The sequence below is a fragment of the Diabrotica virgifera genome, chromosome 4 (genome assembly GCF_917563875.1).
Source record: "Diabrotica virgifera virgifera chromosome 4, PGI_DIABVI_V3a".
Lineage (NCBI taxonomy): Eukaryota > Metazoa > Arthropoda > Insecta > Coleoptera > Chrysomelidae > Diabrotica > Diabrotica virgifera.
The window spans coordinates 81044569-81056735 of record NC_065446.1 but is presented as its reverse complement, the minus strand read 5'-3'; the positions used below and the strand labels follow the sequence as shown (position 1 = coordinate 81056735).

Sequence of the window (12167 nt, the reverse complement as noted above, 5' to 3'; positions counted from 1 at the left end):
GCTAACACTCTAAAATTATTAAATGGCATTTTGATTATTATACATGAACATTTGGTTATGAGAAAGCTGTTTTCCAAATGAGTGTCGCATTTTCTCACACCAGACCAATAATTCAATAAAATTGTGTATTGACTAGGAAAGTTTTGGGGTAGTTCTGATTTCTTCCATTATATATGTATTTTGGGCTACCGAATATGAGGTTTGCGGACAAAATTTCGTGACGGAACATTGAAAAAAATAGCGAAAAAAGCGTAAAATTTCTGCTTTTTCTCGCTTTTTTGCTTAAATAAATAAATATAAACCTTACATAAAATTCTCTACAATATCACTATTTACTTTTTTTTTCAGACGAACCGTTTGGTCTAAAATGAACTTTATTTTTTATTAGAATGCTGTCATTTGATAAATTTCTCCTAGTTTTCTACACAAATAATAACTGTTAGTTCATTTGGTATGTTCCTTGTGACAGCTTCCATGAATCCATTCCATCCTAAGAGGCCGGGAATGTCTCTGCTTTTCCCTTAGGCAAGCCGCGCACCAAAGAAACATGAAACGAAAAACATGAAACATGAAACGTGAAAAATGTTTCATGAAAATAAAACACTGCTAAACAAATCTCAAAGTCCGCCTACCAATGAAACGAGTGTGATTCATGCTCATGACACATTTTTATTTTCGGAGAGTTTCATAAATGGCCGGACGTATATTTGTTTAGCAGTGTTTTATTTCCATGAAACGTAATTTACGTTTCATGTTTCTTTGATGCCTTAGAGCCACAAAAGATCAGGCACAGATGGAGTCACAGTTTCAGTTGGTGTGAACATTTCCTTCGGATCTGATATCTTGATTTCTGATAAACCTTGAGGTTTTGTCCTTTTAAAATGAATTAGTTGAATAGTTCCCTGACTTCCATAAAACTCAGTCGCGGGTTTCGTTTTTAACCGAGGAATGGATTGGTTAGGAGCTACTGCATGTTTTGATGCAATACAAGAAATGTAACCTATGACGTGAAAAGTGTGGTATCCGTCCATTGTATGTATGTTAAAATCAACGTTATCTTGAAGTTACACCTGCTGTGTAAAGCACGGCAGGTCAATTTTCTGCGGATCGCCTGCGAATGCTGACACTTCCAGGCAAACAGCTTCTGTATAGGATGAACAAAACCCCAGAGAGGAAACTACATCAACCTATTTTCTTGAGCCGTACTTTTTGTAGAGAACACGGCCAACACTGCAAGGAATGGTGAGACGAATTATCTGGACCTTACTGCCGCTACAAGACTTTGAGAAAGCGCGTTGCTTATCTGGAAGTGTCAGCAATGGCAGGCGATCCGCAGAAAATTTACCAGCCGTGCGTTACACAACAGGTGTACGATAACACTGATTTTAACGTACATAAAATCGACGGATACCACACTTTCCACGTCATGGGTGGAATTTCTTGTATTGCACCAAAACATGGAGTAGCTACTAACCAGTCCATTCCTCGGTTAAAAACTAAACCCGAGCCTGAGGTTTATGGAAGTCAGGGAGCTGTTCAACTAATACATTTTGAAAGGACTAAACCTCAAGGTTTATCAGAAATCAAGATAACATATCCGAAGGGAATGTTCACACCTACTGAAACTGTGACTCCATCTGTACCTGATCTTCTGTGGCTCTAAGGGAAAAGCAGAGACATTCCCGGCCTCTTAGGATGGAATGGATTCATGGAAGCTGTCACAAGAGACATACCATATTCATATTCAAGAAAAAATTATTGTTTCACCAAGACAATGCACCGTGTCACAAGCAACGAACTGTCAGTATTGACAGTACGTTGGTCACAAGTCGATGAAAACAATAGGGCTTTTCATTCACAGTCATTTGTTTCGGTCTTCTGTCATATATTGTATAATTCGTGTATATTAATATTATACACAGATTATACGAAATTTGACAGAAGCTCGAAACAAATGACAATCGATGAAAAGCCCTATTACAAAAATGAATTGCGCTTTGAATTGCTTCCATGTTTCAAACGTCATTCAATGCTGTCTTAGTTAATCATTGTTTTTGTTATGCTATTCTCATTATTTAGTATTATTGTTGAATATTTTATTCCTTTCGTTCCTGTTTACTAATTTACTCACATTGTTGTTTTCACCGCTCTAGACAAACAGTTACTTATAACACCAAACTTTTTGGGAACTACTGGCTGTTGCAATTAATTTAAAATAGCGCATTTGAAAAAATATAAACGACAATTTGTCCGTCTTGTAACCGCTTCTTCTTATTCAATACCCCTAATTTAAACTCAGCCAATCGCGCACGTCGTCATTCAAAAAGTCTTTTTACGGCTAAGTTTTAAAAACTGCTAAAAAGTACACGATGATGAATAGAGACTTAACTAGAACCGTTGAATATTTACACATTTAATTATGGGATTCCTATTCAGGGTGAGAAAGGAATGAAAGTGGAAAACTGTTGAGGGTCTTTGGCTTTTCACGAAAGAAAAAAGATTAATATAGTATTAGTATATCTGGTTAAAGTACGTTGTATTTAAAATTGTAGTCAGGACCGTATTTTCTTATTGTATTATAGCGACAAGAAAAATAAAAAATATTTTGTCGTAGGTACCTATATATCATAAGAGAGAAAATTTTGCCGGCAATATTTTCGACTGGTAATGGTAGGGGAGCAAAGTATGCTAAATTTACAGTCACTCGAGCGTTATGAAGAGTAGGTCCTAAATCCAAAAAAGTTAAGTAAAGTTTTCCATTTTAGTAGGTTTTTACATCTATTGAAGTGGCTAGTTACAATTACTTGTACACTGGACGTAAGTAATCACATTTTCTATTTTTTTCAACTGTCAAAATTGCACCCTTTTGCTTTTTAATCTAAGTGGTTCACTTATTCCAGGTTTACACTGATGATGGTCAGTTTGACCAAAAACGTTTTGTACTTCCACTCACTTGTGGTTAAATTTTAAGAATTTTAATAAATTCATATACCTACCTGTATACAACAGAAGTGTTTACTTCATTCCACGTTGTTTTATCGAAGGTATACAGCCAACTACAGGGTTTACCCTTTTTAAAGTTATAAGGAATATAATTTTAGTAATAATTACATAAATGATAAAGAATGGGTTGCACGTGAGAATTCATTTTGAATTAAGTAAAAGACAGGCGTACTCTCAATCATTTATTGTAACTTCGACGACCGGTTTCGATCTCTACAATATACAGATCATCTTCAGGTCGACGTTACAAGTGATTAAATGCTACAATTAAAGAAAGCCAGAGTTAGAACAATGTCTGGTTATAAAAGATGCTAAAGATCCATAAGATCAAGCCAATATTGAACAACATACATAAAAGGTTATTCAGGAAGCAGACAAATACATATGCATGTACACACAAGGGCGACAACAAACGCCCTCATGCCCACAAACACATGCAAATGTATGCAGTCTGTAATCATGCAATGATAACGTGTCATACTTACATTCCGCTACAAAGGGCAACTCCCTGAGTATTCAATAACATGATATCTTGCTCAAATTATGCCAATGGGATACAATGGGGCACTTGTTAACTTGCATAATTTGAGCAAGATATCAAGTTATTGAATACTCAGAGAGTAGCCCCTTGTAGCAGAATGTAAGTACGACACGTTAACATTACATGATTACAGACTGCATATACATTTGCATGTGTTTGTGGGCATGAGGGTGTTTGTTTTTGTTGCCGCCCTTGTGTGTACATGCATATGTATTTGTCTGCTTCCTGAATAACCTTTTATGTATGTTGTTCAATATTGGCTTGATCTTATGGATCTTTAGCATCATTTATAACCAGACATTGTTCTAACTCTGGTTTTATTTGTGACATTTAGTGACTTGTAATCGTTGACCTGAAGATGATCTGCATACTGTAGAGAGCGAATCCGGTCGTCGGAAGTTACAATAAATGATTGGGAGTACGTCTGTCTTTTACTTCATATATAAATTATACATTAAGGAATATAAGGACAAGGACTAACAAGTCACTGCCAAAGTTTTGCTGCAGTTTTTGTTTATATTTTTTAAGCGATTCCCTCTAATTATGTAAATAGTGTGTAATGACAATTACATTTTTAACTAAAAATTTTACGTTTAGGTTTACACCCCGGAAATTGTTTTCAAAAAAATTGTTTAATAATTGTGTTAAAAGGTGTATAACCAGGCATAACCGCCAAAGTTGTTGAAGCCTTTTTAATCACCTTTTGAATTACCTTTTAAAAAATTGAAGTTGACTTACTTAGCCGCGGTGTTGTGGGCAACATCCATCCTATGGCTGAAAAGAACTGAGGGTGGATTTTATGCCCTATGGGACATTAAATTCTAATTATTCTGCGTGTTTCTACATTATTTGTATGTGCTTTTTTGTGAGTTTGTGTGTTGCATATGTAGATATTGTGTATGATTGTAGAATATGTGTTTTAGATTTTCTTTGCTATTGCTAGTTTATTCTTTTTGTTGACTTTTTTTAGTTTTTTATATGTAACAGGCCTTTCAAAGCCTATTGATGCATTTTTCTATTGTCCTTTGTATTCATTGTGCCAGGCATGTTTGCATAATATGTGTGATTTGTTGAAGTCCCTGTTTTTTATGCGTGTTTCCTGCTCCATAATAGCTGATATATAGATTCAGTTTGGTTTTTGTTGTCAATGTATCGTTCCCCTCGAAGTTGACTTTTATTATTTTTAAAGTTTTCTTCAATGACACATTGGTGAAAATGCTGATGATATCACAATAGGGCTTTTCATCGATTGTCATTTGTTTCGAGCTTCTGTCATGTCACATAATATTAATATATCTACGTCATACGTCTTTGGTTTTAGTACGTTCTTTAACGGTAAAATATTGCAAAACCTCTAAATTTTAAAGAACCGCTTGGATTGACATGAAATTTGGCATACACATAGCTAATAATAAGTCAAAGAAAAAAAGTGATATTGTGCCGATGTGTGCTTTTGCCCTGGTGGTGAGTTTCGCCCCTTCTCGGGGGTGAAAAAGTATATGTCCAAAATAAGTTCGGAATTCGGAATAAACTGACTAATTCTAAGCAACTTTTGTTCTATAGAGTTTTTTCACCAAGTCAATACTTTTAGAGTTATTTGCGAGTGAATTTGTTCATTTTTAAACAAAATAACCACGTTTTTAGACCGTTTTTCGCAAATAACTCAAAAAGTAACTATTTTGTCGAAAAAAATATTCTTAATAAAAATATAGTTTATAAAAAGATGAAAAAAATGGTTCATATATTAAGACTGTAGATCCAGTACAAGCAAAGTTGTAGCTAACGAAAAGTAGGTTCTTATTCGTTAAATTCCAAATCGAATATTTCATCGAGAAATAACCAAAAACCGGAATACTTTTCGGGGAACACTCATTTTAACTTTTTTAAAGTATTTAAAAAAAGGTTTATTTTTGTTTTTTAAAAAAACTTCTATCCTTAAAAGTAAGTGTGTTATGCTCAAAATATTGTTGGTACCTTTTATTTTTTGGTAAAAAGAATCGCGAAAAGCACCCCCTAATTACCATATCAAATAAAATTAATCGTTACCGCTTCACAAGTTACTTTACTTATTTATTATTTATACGATCTGTAAGTCTCAGCGGTTCAAAGTGTTTATTCTTGAAAAGGCTGTAGTTAAAATGGCTTGAACGAGTCACTAATCCCGAGTGTATGGAAACTTTGAACAGCCATAGCATAACCGATTTTTGTCTAACAGGAAAACAAAAAGTCCAAAATATTCAGAAAAGCAAAACGTACATTTTATTACTTCTTGAGATTTTTGGTATTACTAATAATTTTTAAGTTATTTTGAAAAAGAGCATTTTTTTCAAAATTTAAAATTTGATTTTAAAACCTTTTTTTTTTTCAAAAATAAGCACGTTGAATCGATGAAACTTACAGATCGTATAGACAAAACATAAATAAAGCAACGTGTGAAGCGGTAACGATTAATTATATTTAATCAAGTATATTCAAATGGGAAATAAGCCACAATTTTACCTAAAAATGATTTTATTAACGTTTCGACGCCCAAGTCGGGTGTCGTTGTCAAAATACAATATAATATTAAATAAACAAAAATGTTGTTGCTTAGTAAAAAATTCTTCTAATAATTTATTTAATCTGACTCATTTATATCGGCAATTCAGACACGTATTATACATTTTAAAGTAGACGACTTTAAAAATGATATTGCCAATATTGATGAGTTGCGTTCCTGGGACGACTTTACTAAAAGATAGTTCATTCGATTACATGAAATCAATCCCAACTCAAGAATAGCCGCCACAAAAAATCATAGCATGTGATCTGTCTTTAAAAAGACAACCAAATGCAACGGTGGTACTGAAATTCTCGCGTTAGAGATTCCATACCATTTGAATATACTTGATTATAAAAATGCCACAAGAAAATAGCTTCAGAACAAAATTATATTTAAGTTGTTAATTAGGGGGTGATTTTCCAGATTTTTTTATGCCAAATCAAAACAGACCAACTGTATTTTGAGCGTAACTTGCTCACATTTGATGCCAGAATATTTTTTTATAAAAATGGACATAAAGATTTTTAAACTCTTTAAAAAAGTTATGTTTTTTTCCAAAAAGTGCTTAATTTTTTGGATATTTCACGTGGAAATATATTTATTTGAAGTTTGGCCTATTTTTCTTTAGCTTAACTCTGCTTCTACTAGGTCTAGAGACTTCATGTGTACATCATTTTTTCATTTTTTTACAAGCAATACTTTTGCTAACAACGGGTTTTTCCATAAAATACTTACTTTTTGAATTATTTGCGAAAAATTGTCTAAAAACGTGTTTGTTTTGTTGAAAAATGAACATATTCACTCGCAAATAACTCGAAAAGTATTAACTTGGTGAAAAAACTGTATAGAATAAAAGTTGCTTAGAATTGGGCATTTTATCGAATTTCCGACTTATTTTGAACGTATGTTTTTCACCCCCGAGAAGGGGTGAAACTCACCCCCAGGGCAAAAGCACACATCGGCACAATATCATTTTTTTTCTTTGACATGTTGGCTATGCGTACGCCGAATTTTATATCAATCCAAACGGTTTTTTAAAATTTACAGCAAAAACCGTCAAATAATGTACTATTTGTATCATTGGTAGGTGAGAGTTGGACAAAACGGGATACCATTCTTGTTTACTTTTACTACGGAAAATATATTAAAGAAATTATCATATTATTTTTTATAGGTATAACATTTATTGCAGCACACAAAACACATATCTTTAGCCATTTTTAATAACTGGAAAATAGTAAAAAAAATATTTATTAAAGTCCTACACATCCCGTTTTATACAACCACGGTTGGATAAAACGGGATAGGTTTATATTATTTAATTTTTTGTATAAAATTATCTAAAACTTAATTTATGTCTAAATTAAGTAGACATTAAACTGTATAGTAAAATTTAATCTTGAAAGAATAATATCTTCAGTAGTCAGAAACTTAAAAATACGCGTTTTTTATGTTTTATGGCAAAATGGGAAATAAGACCTTTTATTTAGGACTAGGTACGTATATCAGAACAAAAGTCACATAAAAATATGTTGTTCTTCTCTGCGGCATGAGAAAACGCTTCATATCTCTATTTAAAAAATTATTAGGCCAACAAATAAATAGGTATATAAAACGGGACATAAGAAACGGTATCCCATTTTATCCAACTTATAAGTGTCCCGTTTTGTCCAACTCAGACATTTTTCAAAACAAAAATGGCTGCTGCCTAAATGTGAAAGTAAAATTAGGTAGACTACACATGAGAATATTCGTTAATGACTGCTTAATTAAATGTAATAGTCACCGGAATTATGTTTTTATATATGTAGGCGGTATAATGTAGAAAACAACGCACTTAAAAGTACAAAGTATCAAAAAAATAGAGTTAAACAATTCTATCTAAACACAACAACTTTTCATCAAATAGTGGCATCGCGGTAAAACGAACTGAGAATGTTAAAATGACGACTGATAACAAGTTTTTGTCATTGTCAGATTGATAGCACCACTAGTTGGGTCTCTAGGCTAGGTATCCCGTTTTATCCGACTATACCGTTTTATCCAACTCTCCCCTATATACCAATAACGTACGACGTAGATATATTAATATTATGTGACACATGACAGAAGCTCGAAACAAATAACTGTGAATGAAAAGCCCTATTGATTAGCATAGGTGGTGATATGAGAACTGCATAGGGATTACGTACACTCGATACGCATCGTATCCGCCATGTTTTCCCGTAAGGCGCTATGGGAAAACATGGCGGATACGATGCGTATCGAGTGTACGTAATCCGGGCCCTGATCAACCGGTCGATCAACCGTTTGGGTACCTCTGGTCCAGAAAGTCAAAAAGACTGGAGTTAAAATTATACAACTAGAATTATTATAACAAGTCTTTATTAACAATTACAAATACCAACAAGTATAACATAAAAATCCTATTTGATCCTAAGCTAAAGTTGCCTTGCTTCCTCTTTTTAAATCATCTATAGTAGAACCACTTTGAAATTTTGTGTAGCTGGAAAATAAAATAAACATAACATTAGCACATACACTATATTCAGTACAACAATACTTACATTCTTTCATACTTTAATCTTTCTTGATTTGATAATGAAGGTTTTGTTTTACGTAAAGATTCAACCAATTGGGCTTGATTTATTTTAGTATCCTGAGTTACCACCTACAAATAAACTGTTATTATATACGTTATAAAATTAAACAGCCTTAAATATTCAATATATTGAGGATGCTCCTTAGAAAAAAGGACGATTTTCGATTAGGGCCGATTTCTCATAACTAAGTTAATATATAGTTCAATTGACTGAGGTTCATCCTTGAAATTCGGTTATTTTGGAAATGCAATTCTCATTGACAGTTCAGTTGTGCTTCACGTTCTACGTCTAATGTTCGTTCGGCTACGTCAATGCCATAGCCACCTTTACTTAACAAGCCATGAAGTTGAAACTTGGCAACATCTATTGGTAGACCGATTAATTCTGACAGTTCTCATTTGTTTTTAAATAATTTTCACTGTATTTACAGAGAAACGGAAATAGTTTACAATATTTCGTGCTCTAAATTATAAAGAACATTAAAAGGTATGTTATTAAGATGACTTTAGTTCAATATAATATATTTTTATATAAACTTGCGTGCATATAGAAATCCGTCCACTTAAAAATTTTGTCATTTTTAATGTATTATATTTCCTAAACCTGTTGGCAGATTTAAGTGATTTTTTTAATATGTTATAGCCTAATTCTTTAACAATACCGCTATAATAATATTGTTGCTAACCAGTTAAATTTTTATGGTGTACCGAGCATTTATAAAATACTGAAATTAAAACCCAACTATAGACTCCGGTTTTCTTAACATTCTGTTTTTTTGATTAATTCACTTATGTTTAACAACTAGATTTGTTCTTTATCAATTCAGGGTGTTTCTAAATAAATGCGACAAACTTTAAGGGGAAAGGAACACAATGCAAAATTTTGACACCTGTATTTTAAATGTAATCATTTTTTTCGAATTCTGAGAAAACTAATAAGTATTTTGAAAAATTTAAACGCAGAATAAAAGATTACTTTATTACCGAGGACCAAAAGTCCCTTGGAATGAATAAAAAGTTTTTTAATGACGTTTTTGAAACTAAAAATCACACTAAATTTTCTTAGTTTTTCACCCCTGTAACTTATTAACATAAACATAGAAGTTTTCAGGGACTTTGGGCCCTCGGTCCTAACGTAGTCTTTCAATCTGCGTTTAAATTTTTGAAAAATACTTATTAGTTTTCTTAGGATTCGAAAAAAATGAATCCCGTTTATTATCTTGTTATTGTTTTTTTTTTGTATAATAAACGTTACTTACAAGGAATTACTTTTAATATTATTTTGTACAAACTTCTAATTAATAATATTTTCTTGTTCGACTCAAAAAATACTATAAATTTTACCAGAATTTGTACTTTAAAATAGTAGTTTCGAAAGCGGTAGTCCGAAAGTCAGACTACGGACGTCATCAATTGCGACGTTGCCTTTTTCTCTTCATGGCTTGTAAAGTAAAGGTGGCTAGGCAATGCAAAAATCCCTAGATTCTAGTAGCTTTCGAGAAATGCCAACAGATGGCAATTGACGTGGAGTAGCCGTCATTGTGTATGAACTTTTTTATGCGATCTCTGAATAATGTTAAATTTAAGTTTTTATAATCAAACAGTAATTTTAATAATTATAAATAAATCTAACAAAAATACTAATAATTCTATCGTTTATCGTTATGCTTGGATATCTATTTAACGAATGATAACAATCTGATTTCCAAACCAGTATTTTGAAACAGGTACAGCTGGTTCCAAAAAAACTGATACGACTCTTAAAGCGTATTTTGTAGAAAATTGAGCAGTGTACTTTCTTCTTCTTCTTCTTCTTCTTTTTGTTTTTGGTCTCGCTGCAAGGCAATTACCAGCACGATTTATAGGCGATCTTAATGTAGTCTGGCTCTAAGCGATATCAAAATCGCTATGTTCTTGTAAAAAGCTTTTGATGAGGTGTGATATAATGAATATGAGTTTAATTTTATTTAATTTATTATATTTTGATGGATAAATACTTATTATTTACATACTGTCACTGTCACTGCCAAATCTTAAAATTTGTCAGATAACTTCAACCTCAAAAAATGGCTGTTTGTTTGTTTATTTTATTATTTGTCTGTCATAATAAATATAATGTCAGACCAATCATACACTGCTCAAAATGATCAAATCTTACTAAGAGTCGTATCAGTTTTTTTAGGAACCAGCTGTACTTTTGTGTACGAGTATCAATTTGACCTTGACCACAATAACTTACATTACAGATGCAGACAAATGCCTGTGTTCTATGACAGAAGAATTCCAATGAAGCTGACGGGAAAATTCTATAAAACACCCATAAGACCATCTTCGGTGTGGTGTACGGAACTCAATGTTGGGCTGAGTTGGGCAGTTAAAAGGAAAGTGCAACAACGAATGCATGTGCAACGGAAATGGGAATGCTTAGATGAATGAGTTGAATGACAAAAAAGGATAAAATTAAAAATGACTATATTAGGGGAAGTCTAGGGGTGGTACTAATTGATGAAATGTGAAAGTAGGGGTATTAATATTGATATGACCCAAGATCGAAACTTATAGAGAAATGTAATTAGGGTAGCCGACTACTCATAGGGATAAAGGAAAAGAAAATGATGAATTAATTATCAGTCAAACACCTGAATTTGTAATACCTATATTTTAATTTAATATTTTAAATGAATTGGAATTTTAGTTAAGATTTTATGTTTTTACGGTAATTTTAAGTATTATTGTAGATTAGCTTTACCTATTTAAATAATAATAATAAACACTTATTTAATGAATGCTCACATTTATTGATAAAATATGTTTTTCTAAAATGCAGCAAAATTATATGTACAACATAACAACCACGTAGCGAGGACATTATTTGCTGAATAGATTAAAGATATGTTTGAGATATTAACTTATATCATATCAAGGTTTGAGATTTTCATTTGAACTAACTTGACATAACCTCCACTAATGACTGGGGTAATTATCACCTCATATTGTTTCACTTCTAGTATAATCGTGCTTCGAAAATACCTCACTTATTTACATCTCTATCTCACTATCTCCTTATTTCACACTAACTTACAAATCTTGGGATAATCTGCAGACGATTGAAGTCGCTAATCTTAATTATGAATCTTAAATGTATTCATAACTAGCTGCGGCTTTATTAAGACTCCGTTTTACGGTGGGTGTGATAGTAGATTCCTTCACCTACGTTAGCATTTATATTTGCATTGTTAGTTACCCAGGAATATTTACTAATGGTTTATAGCCTAATAAAATAAAAAAAAGTCAAAATGTAAATTCGTACAGGTTAAAACAAATTTTATATCAAAGTTTAGGTGGGTACAAAAGATATTTTCAAGAAAGTATCCAAATTATATAAGGGGATCATTGTTTAAATAATTAAAAAGGGGCCATTTTTGCAAAAAAAAAATACTTTTTTAGCTGCTGAGTTAATTCACTTATTAATGAAGGTC

General features: G+C 32.3%; 1 protein-coding gene across 1 annotated transcript in view; it reads right to left on the bottom strand.

Moving 5' to 3' along the window:
- Positions 1-8454: 8454 nt before the first annotated feature.
- Positions 8455-12167, bottom strand: part of LOC114331258 (uncharacterized) — a 90750-nt gene continuing 87037 nt past the window's right edge. The window contains exons 13-14 of the mRNA XM_028280763.2: positions 8654-8757; positions 8455-8592 (exon numbers count right to left, since the gene is read on the bottom strand). Coding sequence (XP_028136564.1) covers positions 8523-8592; positions 8654-8757 — 174 coding nt within the window. The 3' untranslated portion in view covers positions 8455-8522. The remainder of the gene's footprint in view (positions 8593-8653; positions 8758-12167) is intronic.